The sequence below is a fragment of the Dendroctonus ponderosae genome, unplaced genomic scaffold (assembly GCF_020466585.1).
Source record: "Dendroctonus ponderosae isolate FM_Combo_2020 unplaced genomic scaffold, Dpon_F_20191213v2 Dpon_F_20191213_3, whole genome shotgun sequence".
In the NCBI taxonomy this organism is placed as follows: domain Eukaryota; kingdom Metazoa; phylum Arthropoda; class Insecta; order Coleoptera; family Curculionidae; genus Dendroctonus; species Dendroctonus ponderosae.
In genome coordinates, this window is record NW_026018508.1 from 17,032,645 (window position 1) to 17,053,394 (window position 20,750).

Below are 20,750 nucleotides of genomic sequence, written 5' to 3' on the forward strand. Positions count from 1 at the left end.
TTAATCGGCAAAGTTGGCCAAAGTCGATTAGTGTAAGTTTTAAGAAAATGTGCTCTACTGCTCAACTGAGAATGGAGACGTTTCTCCAGCGGGAGTGGCCGGCATCTTTAAAAGCAGTTTTGATTGGGGTAACGCTCTAATTTGTCTCAAAACACTTTGATGTTGAACCTTTTATGAGCATAGACAACAAAGGATCGCAAATTCGGATTGTATGACAATCGGCTTTTGATGTAAATAACAAGGCCAATGCCAGTTGTCCATGTCAGTCAGCTCTCCCCTAAAGCAAAGCTCGTTGTGTAAAATCCCCAAAAACTTTGATATTCAGCTTTTACCCTCGTTTGAACCGGTTGTTGTCTGCCTAAAACAAACTCGGACATATTTTTTACCGCAAAGTTAATGCGGTTGGTTCTCCATTCTGAAAGTCATGTATGACTGGAAAATTTTAAATTAAATTCGCCTTTTTAGGCCTCTTTTATGGTTTCATCATTATCAAGTTCTAACTTATTTAAAAACACATTTCGTTGTAAGCTTCACTGCTTTGCTTTTAGCGCTGGAACTTTATTTCCTGCATTGTACTCAATGGAGATTTTGCGGTTTAAAAAACACTTGCTTGCTTCCCCAATGGCAAACCCGCACTTTGCTGATGTTTTAGAAAATAAACTGGAAAGAAGCAACGGTAATAATGTATGCGAGAATATCTCCTGGCTGATGCAGAAAAACGACGACAAAGATATTCTTAAATTAAATTACTCTGGCGAAAGCCATAAGGTTTGGCAAATAACAGGAAATCGCACCAGAGTGAGTATGTTTTTCAAGCAACGGCCGCGAAAGCTTAATTTATTTGAGACAAAAAATCAGTTCTTACGGATCTAGCGTGTCTACATTAGATTATTCACATTTCTCAAATATCTTATTGGACGAACCTTTCTTATTTTAAAACTCAATAATGCTTTTCCCTAAAGCTTCCTATCGAACTTGAGTTCTCACCATTTCCAATGTATTTGTTTCATTTAATTCGAGAACAATTGCGATTTTCAATCGAAAGTTCCCTCTGGATACACTTTTGCCCGCTCCAATACATTATTTATCCAGATTATTTTTGTCATTGGTTCTACATGCAATTTTAATGCGATATAAAGTATCCGAACACAGCATGTGGTGCAACGGTTTTGTATCGAAACCCCTCTGTGGAAACAATCTGGAACGTACGGTTCCAGAACTACATCGGTTTATATTAAAAAGCTTTTAGTGAAACACTGCTTCCAATATGCACAGTATAAAAATAGATCGAGAAGTTAACCTTATTGGGGTCAATATTGTGGGTTTTAGTAATGTTTTTCTGTTTCCGAAACCTTTTTGTTGCCAGTAGCGGGAGGGTATTTTTCATGTTGCTCATATAGTATTTGTCAACAGCTTAAACTGGGATTTCTTTATGGCGATGAAAAAACCTTCAAAGCGATTTCGCCATTTGCTCCGGCCTTATCTGGCACTGCCTTTTTCGTATAAATTACAGTCCCAGTTTGTGCAAATAATCTGGAAACTCTCAGAAACCGTATTTTCTTGCTAATTTTTCAAGCAGATACTTGGTAGATCTGGATTGATTTGATGAGATTGACTCCTCACCTACACTGTGAAATGGTTGCAATCAATTTGTAAAAATTGTTTATTTCAATAACAATTCGAATACATTTTTGGAGTTTCAATGTAGTTGCACAAGCCACAACTTTGTTGAAAATGAAGCCACAATTCCGATACCTCCAGTTGATTTGTGCCATTATTTGTTGACAATAAACCGCTTCAAATACCGAAAGCGAACATTTGCGGTGCATTAAAGCATTGGGGCATGCTTTGAACTGCATTTGGAGTGCCTGTTTTCCAATAGCAGCTAGTTGCGCCCCAGGGCTCGGCTATGCACCTAGACAGGAGGGGAAATGGGGCCGAATCGAAATTGTTGTTCCATTAATCAGTATAGATAGAAAGCGTTTTACGAATGTGAACTTAGAGAGTATTTTTCATCAGTTTGGTCGGATGAAGCAAGATAAAAATGAGGAAATGTGGCTTTTTTTAGTGGAGGGTGAACAGTTCGGTCATTTTCGCTTAGTTCTAGTTAACAGTAAAATGTGGGTCATATGCACTGAGATTATGCAGGCATTTTTCAGTTCATTTTTTATTTAAAAGTGAACTGGTTTTTCTTGCGAACCGATAATATTTGGCGGGGAAAACTTGTGCTTGTGCATCTATGACTATTTTCCTATCTATTTATGTAGCGTACAAGTAAATAATATAAACGTGAACCTAAAAAAATGTTGGCTGTTTGGACAAATTAACATTAAAAACGTAACAGTTGTTTGTTAGTTGAACCAGTTTTGTAAAATGCAAATGCTCCAAAACATTGCTTTTGAAAACAGAATATTTTGGTAGGTATTTATTTGAATTTTGTAACGGCAAAATATTTGTTAAATCGCCAACTTTTCATTATTATTTCCCTCATTTCCCGCGCAAGTGCAGTATTTGTATAATTAGTCCTTGCATTTTCTAAAATATGCTGCCACCTATTTATTCGTTAGTTTTATAATAAAATGAGAGTCACATACATTCACGTTATGAATTTTAAATTTCTATATCAACGCTTGTCAATATTTATATTTATATTATTATTGACTTGTCAATATTTGGACATTTTTATTTAATTGATTCATAATTTAAGGAAGAAATAAATAGCAAACAGCGAGTTATATACAGGCAAATTTTGTATCGAGGAATTAAGTCGATCGATCATAAGAGCGACAGTGTTTCCTTTTTCATATAATTTTACTGACGCGTGTAATAGCTGCTCAATTGGTTGAATAAGAAAAATATAAACATGAAACTATTGATTTTTCTGCGTTTTTAAATTAATTAAAGCAATAAATATGCGTGCAACTGAAATAGTCGTAATCAATAATGAAATGTGAGTCATGTTCACTCAAATTATGCACGCACTTTTTGATAGCCACAAAATCCTAATGGAAAATGTATTTTTTACTCAAACAACTACTCATATGGTTTTTTTAACTTGGAAAAACATCCGTTATTTGGAATACAATATGATACGTTTATTTTGCATGTTCGAGAAAAACTATTGACTGAATTGTGGGCGCAAAGTTTTCAATACTAGATTATTTTAAAACTGCGGTTCTTGATACATAGTGTCTCAAACTGAAGTGGCAGACAGTTTGCATTTTTTTAAATAATAATAACGCTACGCTGAGAACCCCAATCTATTTGGCCGCTTTATATGCAAAATTTTCGAACTGGACTTTTGGTTTCTGTTATTCAGTTTGGCATTATCCGTGGCAAAATTTACAAAACGTTTAAAGCACGTTTATTAGCAGACTTTTTGAAGGCGTTTGCTTGTATCCAACTACAAGGTTTATAGTTTTCTGCAGAAATTCGCACATAAAGCAGTCATATCCATTCAAATTATGCCAAATAGATGCACTTGGGAAGCCTCCTCTCTTCAGGAAACATTTTCCTGAATTTACTTAAGAAATCGAACGTTATCGCATGAAAGTTACGAGCAGACCGCAAACCGTCAGCGCCAGAACCAGTTTAAAGCGATTTCCTCCCGATAAATGACTGCTCTTTTGTAGGCGTTTTATCTCGATCCCGGTTTTTGCATGATTTTGTTTGCTTTGTCTGTTTCCCCGATTGATTTTCACACTATTCTCGCGCTAAGCGTTGTGAATGTTATTGGATTTGACCGAGCAATTGTCTGGGATTACTTTTTTAATATCTAATTACTCGGAGTAATTTTGTGCCTTTTGTTCCAGATATATTTCGGGCAGCAGCTGAAGCCGGTCCAAGTGATATTCTGAAATTGTACAACGCTGCTGGTCAGCTACTCAATATCAGTGCAGACTTGCTTCCCAACACTGAGGACACGCTTTACTCTTTACAGGTACTGCAAGTTTTTGATATTTGCTAAATTTAACACGAACATGAAGTTCACTAAGTCATCTTGAAATAACAAGATTAGAGTGGAAAACGGACATCTAGTGCCATCCACTATTATGTTTCAATGTGGCGTCTTCTTGAATGGAGACTTTCAAAGGCAACGAAGCCGAAACGACACGTTCGTGATTTATTTGAGGGCATTCGTCACCCATATCCCGAATGGAGATTTATAGTTTGCTTAAGTTAAAGCGCACTTTTAAACATCCGCGACTAAGACTCGAAAAAAATGCCTTCGCAGTATTTTTAATTAATCACGGGGAAACGTTGGTGCGTAACCTTTTGGCATCCCAGCGCCCCAGCTAAATTAAAGGCCTTAATAATTAGCCTTAAAAGGCCATTAAGTATCCGGAAAAGTAACCGTGTAAGGTACGTTAATTAGCGGCAGAGTAAATAGTCTGCCGGCGGGATGCTAATGCTAATTAAGTGAATTATTTAATTGTTCAGTTAATTAATTGGGCGAGTCATAATGCTGATGTTGAATGTGGAAGGTATTTGAATTTTTTATGATAGAATCGGTGGAATTTGCAAAGGAAAATTTGTGCTGGCACGGTGATTTAAATAAAACGTTTTTTTTTTGTTGCGTTTCTAGGTTGTGGCCGCGAACGGTTTAGCCATGCTGCAGGAGTCAACCTGCGCAGAACTCAAGTCGCTGGAGGCGCGCGTTTCAGCTGTAGAACGGCAAATGCGCGCAGAATTGCCTCTTCCCGCGGCAGTCGAAGATCTGCGCAGAGAAGTGGAGGCGTTTCGCGAAAGACTGGAAACTGATGAGGGTCTAAGCTGGCTTGGTGAGTAGGTACTTGTTAACTCAGATTTCTTGCTTTCGAATATTTAATGTGATTAACACAAAGTGTTGCACGTTCAGTTTAGAAAGTGAAGCAACAAAGTTTCAAAACTTCTAGAGCAAATTTAGGGAAACTGTCTAACTATTCCAGCTGAAATAACCCAATTTGCCTGGTCTGAGAGGTCTATGACGGATTGTTGATCAGGCTCAGCTTAAAGTTAAATTGATAAACTGTCTAAGTCTGAGCTCAAAGCTCTAACTTCCACTTGCCTCTCTAACTCCAAAATATCCACATGGATTCGAGGTGAGAGCTTGGATTTGTGGGGCTTTGATAGCTTCAAGTAATTTTAAGTATATAATTTTATTGGCAAATTTCCATAAAATATTTGAAGAAAAGCTCGTCGAACAAAAGCTGCAGTTTATTTTCAGTGATGATATGAGTACAAGTGTACAGCGTGGTCCAATTTTCAGAGAACATTTTCGCATTTTTTACTGATAGCTTTCATTTCAAGTCGAACCACTTTAAAATAGTTTAAATCTGTTAAATTAGCCAAAATAAAAAAACCGTCGAAGTAGACAAGGCGGAGGAAGCTAAAAGAATGATCGGTTCAAGATTTAGAAGAGAAAATGCGGCATATTAAGACAGAAGTATTAATCGACAAAATTTCTGGTTGATTCAACTATTCTCTAACCACTCTTTACTAGTAAAGCGTCAGAGCTCCATCGAGCCTAAAATGGGAATTTTCTTAATCAAGCAGCAACGCCCCATTTTCATTCATTTAAAAATTTTGTTTCGAAAAATTCATTTAAAAATCAATATTTTTATTAAAATGTTAACGAACCATATTTTCAAGTTTCTTTATACATTATTTTATTTTCTTTTTGAATGTTATTTCACTTTTTTTTAAATCTTACACAGGAAGCAAAATTTATAATTAGCTGAAGATGAAGGATCGTGAATGTAAAATTATTTGTCGTTAAATCCTGTATGGCGTTCTGTCGAAATTTTCCAAAATTGTTCATCAATCAATCGAAACCTTCTGAATTTAGAAGGTTTTTTCAAGTAAAAAGAGAGTTTTCAAGTAAAATTTCCCCTGCTGAATGATCCTCTATTATTCAAAGAAAATTTCATTTTATTTGATTAAATGTCTAATCAATTGAAAACAGAGAAAAATCGTTTTTAATCAATAATTAAAATTCAGGAATTAGTACTAAAAGGCAAAAACGCGAAGGATTGAGAAAATGTTGAAATTGTATTTTGAATTAATTTTCATATGGATTTATCGTACAGTTTTCATCGATTATTAAATTTTTTTTACAGATATTGAATAGAATTTTCTTGTTACCTTTGTATGGTTATCGAAAACTTATTGTTTGAAACAAACCGCTTTTTTTTTAACAGTGAAAAAACTGCTTTTTGCAGTTTTACACTTTTTACAAAATATTGCCGCTTGAGCTATGTTGAAAATTAGGCAGAAAATATGGGATGCTTCCATAAAAATCTTCCAAACTTAAAATAGTTTGGTTCTTAAAATTTCCAGACAAGAAGTGCCTCAAATTTGAAGAAGACGAAAAAAACTGCACTGCGTCAATATTTTAAGCAGAATGTGATTAACTGGATTTTTTCAATCAAGCCATAGTTGGAAATTTGCAGAAAAATTAAAAACAAAGTGTTTAAAGATTGCTTAATCGCATTTTTGTTGATAAACGCTTCCCAAAAAGAAGCTTTAAGCCAAAGCAAACGTTGACTTGTATATTATTTTTTGTTTTTCTACTTGTTCCAATTTCTTTGTTTTAAGTAGATAAAGTTTGGATATAAGAGAGCTAAAATATCTACTAGCTACTTGACAGTAGAAACAACGCCGCGCTTGCACTTTTTATTTATTAGTCACGACACAAAACCACTTTTAAGGAAAAATACAATACATTACTCTCTAAAAAAAACCGCTTAAAGATGCTAAATTTTAAACCGCACCAGACGAAAATTGGACATTTCTTGAAACATTGCCAGAAGGCTAAGCTTGAGTTAAGCGTACCGAAAAAGAATAGATTTTCTTTGTTGTCTTAGTTGTTCTTATCTATTTTTTTGAAATTTATACTTAAATTGGATTTTTATTGTTGAACAGTTTCATTCTTTCTTTGAGAACTACTCAATTCGACATCTGGAAGAAAATTAATGCATGTTTAACGCTTTTTTTCCGTTTGTGAAAGCAATGAGCCATAGTTGCACAAAAAAGAGTCCTTTGTGTTCTTCCAAAATTCGGCAAGTTTGAAGAAATTTTGCAAGGCAGCTTTAAAAAAGCCCAACAAAAGGAACTAAATGTTGCAAGACAATGGACTTAGACTCAATTGCAATTCACTTTGTTCCTTGCTTTTATTGTTAAAACAAAAAATAAAAAGTGAGAGTGAAACTATGAAATTAACTTTGTGTTCACTCAAAAAGCAAATAATATTTTTTTGCATTTTTTGCATCGACCAAACTGATGAATTTGCAAGGGAAACCCGTCGCAGAATGTAATTAATTCGTCGTGATGGAAGCTCATTCATATGTCGCACTCTGTATTTCCAAATTGACAAATCAATTATTCCAATCGTTTACATAATAGACTCGGCATACATTATATTATATATACAGTGGATCAGTGACGCAAACTGAAGCCGATGTTTGGCGTCGAAGTTCTCCATTAAATGGTAATCGAAATACATGGGAATTGTTTGGAAACAACGATTTGTACTAGATGGACTGGGGAAATATTGATTCCGAATTAGGCGCGGTTCGATAAGCAATCAACGAACAATTGAATAAGTCGGGAAAAATTCATCCAAGGCGCCATTCATGTTTTCGAATGACTGTCGTCACGCTATGTAAATTCTTACGAAGGTGCATACATTTTTCCGCTATGCACGAAGTAATTTATTCTTAGTGCGGCTCTAAATATTTGCAAAAGCGCTTTTATGGCTCAATCGCTGAAATCCTTTCGCATTTTTCCTGTTATAAAATCGAAACCTGGACGCAGTTCGGATTTATCTTTTTCCGTAATACAGATTGAATTTCAGCGAATTTTACACGTGTGAGTGCTAAATCCGTTTGATACGACGCCTAAATGAATCCAGTAACTTTCTGTACATGTTCAACTGGTGGATTTATGTCGCGATATTTCGAAGCAGTGAACGTGAGTGAGGTTGAGAGAATCTCAATTTTTTTAAGGCTATTGTTACGCTCCTTTCATCAGGAACTATATTTTCTGCCCAATTTTATTCCACTGTCTGCTTCAAAAGTTACACTCGTAACAGGATCAGGTTCAACTTTAATCAAATTGTTTTAAATTCCCGGCATGCAAGAACGAAATACAGCCAATCCAGGCCATTAATTCAATTTTCCTGCACTTTGCCAACGTCCCAAACAAAACTGGCTCCGGCGTCTAATTAGTCGCTTCGCATAGAAAATTGGATGAATAGTTGCACATCCACCTACCTACTGATATGGACTTGATTGGACGTTATGGCTTCATTATCGTTGCCATCAAAGGCCTTTTGGCCTCTCTTCTAGTGAGCAGTTTGATTTGGGAATTGTTTTTGCGATTTGTTTGCGGACAAGTCAGCTTTAAAGGAACCTAAAGGGTCTGATTATCTTAATTGATTTCATTACCTTTATATGTTGGCCTCCAAATTGGCCAAATTGGCGGATTTCAGTCTGCAGAGAACAAAGCAATGGAGAATTGGAAAATTTTCCGTCCGCCCGTTTGTTTGAATGTTCCCGACGTTATTAAGCTGGCGCTTTTATTAAAATATTTTGGCTAATCAGAGAAAGAATTTGGGCAAAAACCAAAAATGCCTCAAGGCAGTATCGACGCAAAAGGTTTGGGGCTTAAAGCGAGTAACAGCACTCAGCACTGGAGCCCAACAGGATTATAATTAAAACGGGTCCTGCACAAGTTATGTTTCAAGAATTCGCATGTAATTTTTTCCGCTCTTTTTTACGGCTTGTTAATTTTGATTTGCAGGATTCTACAAGCAACTTCCAGAGCCACTTTCCAGCGAGGAATGTCGTCGACTTCAGTACCGCAGGAAGAGTGATTCGGTGAAAAATCGGGTTAAGAAGAATTTTGCAAATATTTGGTGAGTATCTGCATCAAAAGCATTAAAACCTGCATTCGACAGCATTTTAAAATGAATAGATTCGGACAAATTGTGCACAAGACACAAAATCATGAAAACATTTTTTTCATTAAATGGTTAATCACCATGTCGATTTTAGCAGATTTAGGTAATTATAATTTAATCCTTTTTTTTGCATTAATTCAACATAAATTTGAATTAATTCCGAATCTGCAATTATGCCAGTGGCAACGTTTATGATAAATTCGTTAATAATTTGGGAAAACACTTTATCAAACCGGTTTATAATTATCAATTTGCAGGCATAATTGCATTTTAGTAGCAATTGCTAATGATGCATTATTTATAATTGACGGGCGATGTTCGGTGTTAAGAGACACTGATATTATCAAATTTGATACATTTGACGACAACAATTTCAGCTAGAAAAATAATTTACACTGTTTTTTCATGAAAATTATTTTTTTGCAGTGATGCCCAGGTCTCAGATGCGATCAGACAGTGGCTCAGAATGCCCACCTTTGATGCACGCCCCTGGGAGGACGAGGAACTTCTCCTCCTTCTTCAGCAGATGTATTTGGATCACGATTTCTGCGCGAAATTTGCCATTGACATCAGCACCCTTAGGAAATTTTTATACGAGGCGTACAAGAACTACAACGATGTGCCGTTTCATAATTTTCGTCATTGTTTTTGTGTCGCCCAAATGGTAAGCTTTTCTCAGTTTAATGTTTGATTATGGTATTGTGTATTTTCCACGTGTCTTTTATCAGTGCTCCTGTAGGTGTTATTCAACTTCTTCTAAGCACTTTAGTTGTTAGTTTTTTCGTCGGGTTGCGTCGATTTTTCATCTGCTCCCATGTGTCTGTTTTCTTATTTTTGTGTGTTGTCTAAGACTATTTTTTATTGGTGCCACTTTTTTTTCTGGAGCCGATATTTTCGCTCAATTTTTTCTGCAAAGCTCTTCAGCTTCTATTTTTTTTCATAAGTCGAAAAAATCCGACAGAGCTTTCTATTCGCTCTTTTGCCTTAATCACTATTATTTCTTTCCTGAGTTATTTTATTTTAAAGCACTCAGTCCATCTTGCTTTCAACCTGTTTATACAGGATGTTATGAAGAAATAGATCCATTCATTAAAGAAACTTCTTTCCGATTAAATTAGTGCGTTACTTACCTGTATTTTGCCGCAACCCAAGTTTGAATAATCGGGGTATTTCAATTTTTCAGGATATTTATTTTTGAGGATTTTTCCTTGAAGCATCCCTTTTTCATAGAACTTTGCGAGAAATCTAGTCATTCAAAATGCTTTTTGAAGAAGCCCTTTAGATATTCTTTAAAATTTTGTTTTAATAATCGTATTAAATAAACAACTTTGAATTTTCGAAAGTCCAACACGGTTGAAAAGAACAACGTATTTAGGTACATACGTTTCTCATTTTCATTGGTGTCGATCCCACTCGGGCGTTTTTCCTGCATGTTGGGTAACAATTTAGTTTGGCAGTAAAGTTTTGAATGAATTGTTATGGTTGTTTCAGTTGTACGCGATTTCGTGGTGCGTGGATTTGCCCAGTAAAATCGGTGACTTGGAAGTGCTGATTCTGCTCACATCCTGTATATGCCACGATCTGGACCATCCCGGGTACAACAACATTTATCAAATTAATGCCAAAGTAAGTAATTTCCACAGCGTTGAAAATTGTCGTTCCTTCAGGAAAATTGAACTTTTAAAATGAAAATGGGAAATTGCTTCAAGTGGAAGAAAGCGACGGTTTGCGTGATCAAAGCACATACATTTCGCTACAGTTATAATCATCAATCAGTTGAGGAAAGTGATCTTGAGCTGTATTTTTCGGGGCTTTTGAGAAAATTGAAAAATGTTCCACGTTAAAGGTGCTTTAACAGTACGCCGTTTCATATTTCTAGATGATTTTTAGGCAAAAAGTCTCACAATCGCGCGTACTCAGCTCTTCTATGGAACTTAAAAATCATCGAATTTTATAATTTTCTACAGTTTATTTAAGTTAATTTTCTATGCGAAAAGTGGCTAAAGGTGAAAACCGGTGAGGTTATTAAATTTTAAGTTTTTTCAGCTTGAGTTGATTCATTTTTCCCTAAAACGATCTTTTTCCCATCGACCAGTTATTTTTTTTTACTAAAAACTCGGTATGAGGAATTTTTTAGCGTGTTCCAAGCCCAACTAAACCCGAGCGAGAAATTATCGTTCCATAAATGGTTGCATCTCTGTGTTTCCAATCGATTTTGTAATTCGGAACAGCACACACGGTGATAAATCTGTCGTTTTATTTCCCACAGGAAATTAGTATTAATTTGCCGGGCTTGAATACTTTGACATGCAGATTATAAATTGCCATGCATTCATTTTGATGAATTTGTGGGATTTTTTTCAATGTCACTTGTATAACTCGAGATTTATATCATTTCAGTTACAATATGTGTATGAAAAACAAAATAGTATTTTAATGGTTTTCTTGCACTTGAAAATACCTTGGACCAAAAGTCGTCTCAAAACGCTAAAAGTAATATCATAATTTTATAAATATAAATAAAAAAGCTACATAACAATATTGAAAACGATTTGAACGACGAATCCCGTTTTTCAGTCTCTCTCAGTCTCATGTTTTCCTAAAAGGAAACTTGTCTTCGCTAAAATTCACCTTATCAAAAGAGTAAATTGCTGAGTACTTCGAGCTTTTCCACGACGGTCTAAAGGCCCGAAAAACTCACCAGTTCCGAAATTCATCATATTGAAACAACTCTTTCTGTTTAACTCAACATGGTGCATCAAACTCGGCAAACAGACAATATAAATTGATGAACATATGATTGAAATCACACTTTTTTGGCTTTCAGACGGAGCTGGCAATACGCTACAACGATATCTCTCCATTGGAGAATCACCATTGCAGCGTGGCTTTTCGACTCCTCGAGAACGACGATTGCAACATCTTCAAGTCCTTCGGCAGTGAAGACTTTAAGCAGGTGCGAGAAGGAATGATTAGGTGCATTTTGGCCACCGACATGGCGCGGCACAACGAGATTCTGACCAATTTTCGCGAAATGTTGCCCTGCTTTAACTACGACGATAAAGCTCACGTAAATCTGGTAAGCACAGAGTCAATTGCTTGGAAAGCTTGTTCAAAATACGCGTTCGTTTATATTTTTCAGCTGTGTATGGTACTGATAAAAGTGTCGGATATCTCCAACGAGGCCCGGCCAATGGATATAGCGGAACCGTGGCTGGATCGGCTGCTGCAGGAGTTTTTCAAGCAAAGCGATGCGGAGAAGCTGGAAGGCCTCCCTGTAACTCCGTTTATGGATCGCGAAAAAATTACCAAACCTTCATCGCAATGCTCGTTTATCGGGTTCGTGCTGTTGCCCCTGTTCGAGGCCCTTGGCGAATTACTCACCGAACTTCAAGTAGGACATTACTTATCTATAAGTTGAAAAAGATGTCTAAAAAATCCTCTGTTGTCCTTCATTTAGGATCTCATCGTTCAGCCGGTACGGGACGCTCTGGACTACTACAAGAGACTAAACGAAGTAACGAGAGAAGAAAGACTGCACCGCAAAAGTATCGTGGCCGAAATGGCCGATCATCAGCACAACTCGGCGAACCAAAGCCCGGATAGTGGAAACGCGGCCCTACCCAAGTCTGGCTCAAATGTTAGCTTTAAGGCGAAAATCCTTTCCAGCAGGTCCAGGTACGTAATTTTCCGTTTCAATACAAGACACGTGCTCCATTTGGGAAATTCAAAATCTGTCTTCGTCTATTTCAGATCTCGATCCACTGAGGAAGAAACTGAACTGAGCTTGGAAGGATCCGTCCAACAATACCTGGAAGATCAGAGTCTGGAAGACGTGCTGGAGGACCCGGAAAGTGGCGACTCGGAAACAGCGAATGAAGTGGAAGTGTCCGAAAAAGCCCTAAAGTTCAAAATATCTACCGAATGCACGGCGCCAACCACCGGCCGTAAAAGTTATCCCGGATCGAGGAAAGGGAGCAGAGAACGCGGACAACATTTGAACCAGAGCGATATAAGCAGGATGATGCAGCAAAAGGGCAAACTGAAAGCGACGGCATGTAGTTTCGATCACCACTTCCTATCGGATAACAAAAAACTATCCTTCGATAGTCCGTCTTTTTTAGATGAGTACGCGCTGACGTTGAAAAAGCGCTTTGAGGAGGGATTGACGGGCTATCGGGATACGGCTGGCGAAAACAACGACGATGAGTGCGTCCTTTCCCAAGAAACAATCAATTTAAACAAGCGGAACTCTGAACACTTGGTAAAAGTTTTCGACGAAAAGAAGAGCATTTTGAAATGCCCGGACCACAAAAACAACGTACACGTTGAGAACTTGAGGATCAACATTAACACCACGGCGGAGGACGAGCCCGTTAAAAGCAGCCCCAAATATAGCATGGTCAACAAAAAGTACAAATACTCGGAGCAAAGCGACAACGACATCAGCGTTATATCGCTGAAAGAGGAAATCAAAATCCAGTCACCACCTTCAGAGGCGAAGTCGAATAGATCGATTCTATCCAGATTTCGTCAGCTTACCGACAGGTTCGGGCTGTCGCAAGACTCGAAAGTGAAACACCCAAAAAACAACAACGTTTCCAAAACCACCCTGCACAAAGGTAAGACAAAAGTAGAGCCAACTCACTGTAAGAGTTTAGAGAAAGTAGACATTAGAAGGGCCAGCACGCTGCCTAAAACCAAAGGGCGCACGAGCAAAAGCTGGAAATCTTTTATTTTAGGCAAAGAGAAACACTGGTCATCCGACCAAGTCTTGGATTGCAACGTTTCAGAATTGGACAATCAATCCCTACCATCTACCTCACAGATGAACAGTAACTGTGCCACGCCCAATAAAACTTCAACAAGTCTGCAGAACTCGCCGCGAAAAAGCGTCGCTCGATCAGAGTCTTTCGTGATGGGAAATAATGTGACTAATCGGAGTGTGGACGCGCAGGAAATTCAAAACGACGGAGAAAATGACCCGAATATAATTTGACAAGAAGTCAACATTCCCGAAACGGAATGTTTTTCCAGATACATATTTTGTCGCTGTTGTACATATAGGTCTAATCCTAGCGAGTCTGTTTAGGAAATTATTCGATTTATTTATTTTCGTTTTTTTTAGCTATTTATTACGACCTGATAATTTTAAGTGTCTAGGAAATATTTATCGAAATCTATCTGTATCCGAATTGGTGAAGCCGACAAAACCACAAAAGCAAAAATACCATTTTTAGTTGCCCTAAAAGACCAACGGTAACGTTCATTTGCTACAACAGAAATGCATATCATACGAGTGTTTCCTATCCAAATTGTAAATTAAAATCGTTTTATGGCTCTTTAAATCATTCACATTTAAGACCTTTTTTTGGAAATAAAATATTGAATTTCCTCACTGATACTGTGCTATTGGGGATTGCTTACACACGAAGTGGGACCCGAAATGTTCGATATATTTCAAGCATTTTCCCCTTAAAAACACACATAGTTTTCATGCCTTACTTGACTCTCTTGTCTCAATGCGCCTAGACTTAATAAAGATGAACCACTAATTAAATATGAGGATACTATTTTTTTCAGAAGAGCTAATTGATCAACAAGACAAATATCAAAATAATGAATTTCAGTCAGTGTAGAAAAAAACGTCCAAAATCACCTTGACCAATGTATTGATTGCAATGCTTTCTTTGATAGATTCATTGTCCTCAAAAAACTTCAAAGCAGGTGTTACTCTTTCAATTAGTGAATTTTTATAATCATTCGATACTGGATAGGAAAGTTCCAAGTTTTCAACCCATCCCAATGAAAATCTGTTCATTTTCCCAACTTATACATATCAAAATGCCCGACTTTCTTTGCTACCTGATACGCTTCCTTTCTATACTTCTGAGGACCACTGTCTTAAAAGTCTGTACTTTATTATAATTCAGATATCCGTTTAATGTTTATTCAATGTATTTTCGATACAGGAAAAGCTTCGCGCTGAACAAACGCGTTTGCTTGTTTTTGGTAGGAGCAAATATTAGTTTGGGCCAGAAATTATCGATTTTTCCACAATTTATCAAAATTCTAGAAATTTTCCCGAAAATAATAGTTAGGATGCCGGTTGCTTTGTTCAGCCCGAACCAATTCCTTTAAATTAGAATAAACGAAGTGAATCTAGCGTAAATTCTAAAAAAATTATATTTTTATGCCTCATGTACAATCAATTTGTTGCACAATACATGCGATTTTTGTAGTCAATAGTTAATTTTAAGTAGGTAAGAGGAAAATCGTTTGTACAGATAACTAAATTGACGGTATATTTGGAAAATAAATGATTATAATTTAATGTAAAAACTAAATAAATGTGTATAAGTAAAGTTGGATATATTAATCAAAAGAGGTGCTTTAGAACATAATTTAATTACATGTATTTCGACGCAGATAATTAAATTCGGTACATAGCTCTGAATTAGTAGATTTTATATAAATATAAATAGTGTAAATTAAAATTCACTAAAATACCCCAATTACCAATTATAAAGTGCGACGCACTCTGCTATGAAATACTTCATTTCCAACTTTGATATTCTTTGGTTTGGAAATATTGCAGCTGATGAAAAACAGAAAACTACGGGAATTAGCAAAATAGAACCAACTGGAGGAAAAACGGGAAAATATCACTGCAGAAACAATTACAGTTTAAAAGTGACGTAAATAATAACTCACCATTAATTGAGACTATACAACCAAATGGACAAAAAAGTATAAAAACCTCTCACAATTAACAACAATAACTTAATCCTCATCTTCAGGCAGATCTTCGTCCGTCGTATACTCGGACTCTTGGTCTGCTTTATCCACCGGATTCTCCTCCTCAGAGTCCTCAAACTCCCACTGCGGGTGCTTCGTGATTTCCTCTGGGGCTTTCTTCACGTCCAGTTTAAAGTCTTTTTGTTGGTCGAAGCCGATATACGAATCTGACCTAAGGCACACTGTAAAGGAGTAAACTCCTGCCCAAGTGGGCGCGGTGAACTAAAAACCAACGTTTCTGTAGCAAATGTGCAAAGTACATTTAATTCTCTTACTTTTAGATGTACTGTCTCTTGTTCCACCAAGCCAGTTATGTGATAAGGGGCTGTTAGTAACGTTCGAGACTTGCGGTCGCAAATGTACGTCCACCAGTACTCTTGCTTGTCATGGGGAAAATATGGACAATGAACTGCATGAGAGGACTTTGATTTTCCTTCCAGCGATTTTTCCCTTTCGTGGATTTTGCGGAATTTTTCCCACTCCTAAATTACACACTTTCGTTTAGTGCTTAATCGAAACGACGATTTCAATTAGTATGCACAGAGCGCTTCCTATCAAGAACCGTTAGCAAAACCGGGCTTTGAACTAAGGTAAATGCACTCGGGTTTACTGGACGCTTTTAAAGATTCCCAATTGAATGACTTACTTGATCATCATCTTCAGGATTGGATTTCTGAGTAGTGCTCTCATCTCCTGAGGATTTGTCATTCAACTCATTAGTGTCGGCATCGCTCTCATCTGCAGAGTCTGCCTGGTCTTCATCTAAGCGTTGCTTCCGCTCGCTTTTGCTCTTCGACTTCCTCTCGACCGACACGCTGGGCGAATCCTCAACGTTGGTTTTTATCAGGGCCGCCGCTTTTGGAGCCGGCTTAGACGCTTTCTTTACCTTCTTACCTCCACCTGTGAGAATTATGGGCTGCAAACTTTGCCTAGAACATTGCCAACAGTCTTACCTTTCTTCTGCTTCAACCATGCAGGTCGTTTCACTTTGGTATCATTATCTCCATCGCCACCTCCGGCTTCTTTGCCCTCGTCCAGGCCATTCTCTGCAATGTCATCCTCCGCCACATCATCATTGAATAGACTAGACATGTTCTTCCGTTTTAAGTTGACTGTTACTGTTACAATGGCACCGGCGGTTACTTCCGTGGGGTTTTCATCGTCCATAACTAAACGAGCAAGGTGCAAATGTCGATTAGTAAGTGGTCGAAACTGGTGATCATTTCCGGGGCTCCGACCCAAACCCCCGGAAAATTCACCAGTTTCAGGAAATGGCCCCAAAACGATTCGCTCTTTTTATAGTGACTGGTAGCTTGCAACTCACCCTCTACAGTAATTTGAAAATCTATAGACGGCATTTTCCCTAGAACTTTGATGACATTCTCGTACTCTTCATCGCTGAGATTTCTGAGTAACGACCTCCTCTCATCGGTTTTCATTTGTGCGTACTGTTGCAGCGACTTGATTTGCCGTTTTTTCGACATAAAGTACTTTAAATTGTCGTCGTTTATGTGCGGCAGCTGCATCAGAGGAGACTTGAACTCCCATAGGCCCTGAACCACCATGGGACAGAGTTTCATGCAGTTTTCTATTGTCTCTATTGAGGGCAGACTTTTGACTGGAAATTTTAAAGTTCATTCAATGATTGGATTGCAGTGAAAGTTCCCAACACGTACTTCTTCCGGCGTAAGCCAGCAGTATCAGTTGATTGACGCAATTGACCTGCTCTTGGATTAAATATGGGCATTTGCCCACGATATACTGGCGATCTTTTTCTAGAGTAGCGGGATTTAAGGCGATTCTACTCAAATGAGCGTGGAGTATGGCGCGAGCTTTCAGACTGTAAGGGTAGCAAAGCGGCTTCTCTTTGTTCTTCTCCTTCAAGTTGGGCAGCTTCTTGAATAGCTAGAAATTAACCAAAAGAACGTTAATCCAAAAGGGAAAATTTTAGTGCAATGTGCACTTACGTGAGGAACTTCTTCGTCATCAGACGGTCTTTCTACAATTTCCGAGTTGTGTTTCCTATCAAACTCCAGACTTGCAGCTAAAATCATGATGACCCTTTTGAGAGCCATGTTGGGGGTTTTGTGGAAATAGTAATAATACATTTGCGTAGTGTCCAACAGAACCTGATCTCCAGTGAATTTGATACTCCGGTTCCACCAAGTACCAACCTATTACCAAGTACATGAAATGCATTAGACTTTGGAGCAAATTTGCATTATCAGGCTTGGACTTACCACTATTGGCAGTGCCACCATAAAGACTAAGGCATAAAGCCCTAAAACCCACACGCTATTTTCTTTTTCAACTATCCAAGAAGGCAGGGCTATGCCAAAACTCATAGCTCCGGGTCCATCAGGATTCCCGTACTTCTCCCAGTTCTTTCTGGATTCTTCATCAGTCAACGCCTAGAGAAAGCAAACTTTATACAACGAGAACTTGGAGAGATGAAGACGCTCCACACCTGATAGGCTTTGGACAGTTTCATGAATTCCTTTTCATTGCCTGTGTCCTTATCAGGGTGAAGAATTAGCGACAATTTCCTATAGGCCTTTTTGATTTCGGACTGGCTGGCACCGGTGGAAATTCCCAGGATTTCATACGGATCAAAATTGGCCATTTCATAATCAAACTGCGACACTTTATACGCTAAGAATATCAAAGTTAGCCAGCCACCCACTATCACCAGCTTGATTAGGAAATGTTTGATTCCTCTCCAGGGTTCTGCGTTCTTCAAGTGCTCCCTTTTCTGGAGACATGGTTGACAATGACACAGTTTTTTCTCTTCGTCGGGATCTGCAAAAAAATCAGTTTTCATACAAAACTAGCGGTTTTAATGAGGCAAATATTGCACAGTGGTGTTTACATACTGCGTTTCTGTTTCCTGGGCCAATAAAACAGCGTGACTGGGCCGAGAATCAGAGCCCAAAATGACAATAGAAAATAGAAAAACGTTCCGCCGCTTTCATCATATTGGAACTTTTGGCCCATTTCTTACTATTTTCAATAAAAGGCCCCAATTCAAGATCAACGTGTCATTAATAAAAATTGTTGTCAATGCCAACAAGATGAAATTCATGTGACGTCAGAATATTTAAAAGATCCGTGTTGCAAAAGTACGTGACGATGGACAGTATTCTTACTTGTTCTTCACGGGTTTTGAGGCGTCTAATTTCATGACAAAAAAATATTTTAAAACTAAGCAATTTAATTAAAAGAATTGAAACCGTCTATATAAATTAACTTGGCAATAATTAAAATAATCCAAATGCACACAAACTTTCGGTTTTTTAAATAAAGCCTTATGTTCCGTCTGAACGACGCCTGGCAACTCCGCGTTCAAATGCCATTAGTCAGTTTCACGTCAGTTTCAGTTTGTTGGACGCATGTTGACATTAGTGTTTTGGAAAAACACTGAAAAATACTTGCTCGAGTAAAATTTAAATAAACAGCAATGGCAGATGTATCCCTTGAGGCCCCAGATTTCTCCAAGTTAAAAGTAAGTTTTGCCTCACACACCCGTTTTCGCAGGTTATGTTAGCCGCAAGCTGCACATTTTAAGACTTTGAATCTGTTTTCAGGTACCTGATTTGAAAAAGGAGCTCAAAAGCAAGGGCCTGAGCACCACAGGTAATAAAACCGAACTGATCCAGCGACTGCAGTCATCCCTCAAGTCCCCCAAAGCCGGTCTTTCTGATTCCATCATCGATGACATCGAGGAAGATCTTCTAAATGTGTGTAAATCATCAGCTTGTTATTGCATGTTTTGAAAGAAGGTTTCATTTCAGGACGAAGGCGACGATGATGAGCATATTGACGACAGAGCGATCAACTTAATCAATGAACTTGATCATGACCTGGATGATCTACCAAAAAGCTTGAAAAGGAAAGCGGAATCTGAAAGCGAGCTAATAGTGGGCCCCCCGAAAAAAATCATCCTAAAGAGAAATACCAGTGAAACTGTAGCAGCTGTGGTAAAACCGGAGGTGAAAAGCGCAGACACTACAACCATCGAAAAACATGAGGTTAAAAGTGAACTGATTGGCGACAGGAAAGTTATCAAGCTAACTGAGCTTTCCATTAAAGAGGTGTGATAGTTGTATTCCTTAATTCAAAATATTGCTAAACTCCGAATTAAATAACATTCTAGAGGTTGGAAATGAGGGCCAAAAAGTTTGGAGTCACATCTTTGACTGACGAGACAAAGAAGCTGGCCAGAGCGGAAAGATTTGGGTCTACGACAACAACATCCAATAGCTCAGCCAGCATTAAGTTAAATGTAAAAGCTCTCCATCCCCACATCTTCCCTGATCTAATGTTGACTTATGTTCCAGACTCCTAACACAAGTATTGATGTACTGAAGCAAAGAGCAGCGAGATTTGGAGGATCCGTGTCCAATGTTATGTCCAATTTGGAAAACCAGGAGAAAAAAGAAAAGCGGAAAGAACGTTTCGGCGGAACAACATCCAGTGTAAAATCACCTGTGGAAATTGACCTGGCTAAAGCAGCAAGATTGGAAAGGTTTAAAACCACTGTTAAGTAAGAGCATTGACCATGTTTTTCTACCGATCACTTTAAATATTTCAAGGATAAAATGTGTTAGTTTGTAAGAAGCTTATTGAATTTTGTGTTTCCATCTTCTAATTGCTTAGGTGTGTGTATTAATAGAGTTTTTTTTTATTAATAAGGCATTTGAGCTTTTCGTTTTCTTTGCGGCCTAAGGCCATAAATAACCAATGTTTACTTACGTGCAGAAATGTAAATTCAAGTGTCCATTTATTAGGCAGTAGTTTCTTGTTGTGTGAATTAAATTATGTCAATGGATATTCTGGTAAGGAACGGTAGTTGTGGGCTTTTTAGGGATACATCAAGTAAAAACTGAATAGTTGAGGAACGGAGTTTTGGCTGACCATGCAATAATCCTTATGATCTAGTGGAGGAAGTTAATGTTGACACTTTGTAATACTCGTGTTTCATCCCGCCAAAGGAGTGGTTTAGAGTTTAAAA

At 37.8% G+C, this 20,750-nt stretch overlaps 3 protein-coding genes across 12 annotated transcripts in view; 2 read left to right on the top strand and 1 right to left on the bottom strand.

Moving 5' to 3' along the window:
- The window catches only part of LOC109539853 (high affinity cGMP-specific 3',5'-cyclic phosphodiesterase 9A), a 53,362-nt gene extending 38,056 nt beyond the window's left edge, over positions 1-15,306 (top strand). For 9 of the 10 annotated variants that reach the window (XM_019907899.2, XM_048664739.1, XM_048664742.1 and 6 more), the window contains 9 exons: positions 3,813-3,940; positions 4,586-4,781; positions 8,782-8,896; positions 9,368-9,605; positions 10,433-10,567; positions 11,769-12,020; positions 12,084-12,335; positions 12,402-12,619; positions 12,695-15,306. In XM_019907899.2, the coding sequence (XP_019763458.2) occupies positions 3,813-3,940; positions 4,586-4,781; positions 8,782-8,896; positions 9,368-9,605; positions 10,433-10,567; positions 11,769-12,020; positions 12,084-12,335; positions 12,402-12,619; positions 12,695-13,940 (2,780 nt within the window). In that variant the 3' untranslated portion in view covers positions 13,941-15,306. The remainder of the gene's footprint in view (positions 1-3,812; positions 3,941-4,585; positions 4,782-8,781; positions 8,897-9,367; positions 9,606-10,432; positions 10,568-11,768; positions 12,021-12,083; positions 12,336-12,401; positions 12,620-12,694) is intronic. The other variant, XM_019907903.2, reaches the window with a different exon arrangement.
- A 24-nt stretch (positions 15,307-15,330) lies between these two features.
- Positions 15,331-18,823, bottom strand: LOC109539854 (translocation protein SEC63 homolog). The gene is made up of 10 exons (XM_019907906.2): positions 18,613-18,823; positions 18,207-18,538; positions 17,980-18,150; positions 17,707-17,913; positions 17,416-17,644; positions 17,064-17,357; positions 16,693-16,908; positions 16,386-16,639; positions 16,015-16,221; positions 15,331-15,961 (listed from the first exon to the last, which is right to left on the bottom strand). The coding sequence occupies exons 1-10, from the start codon at positions 18,731-18,733 to the stop codon at positions 15,725-15,727; spliced, it is 2,268 nt and encodes a 755-aa protein (XP_019763465.2). The 5' UTR covers positions 18,734-18,823; the 3' UTR covers positions 15,331-15,724.
- Positions 18,824-19,090: 267 nt separating this feature from the next.
- On the top strand, positions 19,091-20,637 carry LOC109539859 (SAP domain-containing ribonucleoprotein). Its single transcript, XM_019907914.2, has 5 exons — positions 19,091-19,241; positions 19,324-19,476; positions 19,531-19,830; positions 19,893-20,021; positions 20,077-20,637. Exons 1-5 carry the CDS (start codon positions 19,197-19,199, stop codon positions 20,284-20,286), a joined length of 837 nt encoding a protein of 278 aa, XP_019763473.2. The 5' UTR covers positions 19,091-19,196; the 3' UTR covers positions 20,287-20,637.
- Positions 20,638-20,750: the final 113 nt, after the last annotated feature.

What these genes read in the sequence shown, in the direction of transcription:
- LOC109539854 (XM_019907906.2), bottom strand. Translation starts at nt 18,733, where the DNA reads ATGGGCCAAAAGTTCCAATATGATGAAAGCGGCGGAACGTTTTTCTAT. An exon ending in AACTGTCCAAAGCCTATCAG is followed by an intron (nt 18,151 to 18,206) that starts GTGTGGAGCGTC and finishes TGCTTTCTCTAG; the next exon opens with GCGTTGACTGATGAAGAATC. An exon ending in GCTGGCTTACGCCGGAAGAA is followed by an intron (nt 17,358 to 17,415) that starts GTACGTGTTGGG and finishes TAAAATTTCCAG; the next exon opens with TCAAAAGTCTGCCCTCAATA.
- LOC109539859 (XM_019907914.2), top strand. Translation starts at nt 19,197, where the DNA reads ATGGCAGATGTATCCCTTGAGGCCCCAGATTTCTCCAAGTTAAAA. An exon ending in CTGAGCTTTCCATTAAAGAG is followed by an intron (nt 19,831 to 19,892) that starts GTGTGATAGTTG and finishes ATAACATTCTAG; the next exon opens with AGGTTGGAAATGAGGGCCAA. An exon ending in CAGCCAGCATTAAGTTAAAT is followed by an intron (nt 20,022 to 20,076) that starts GTAAAAGCTCTC and finishes CTTATGTTCCAG; the next exon opens with ACTCCTAACACAAGTATTGA.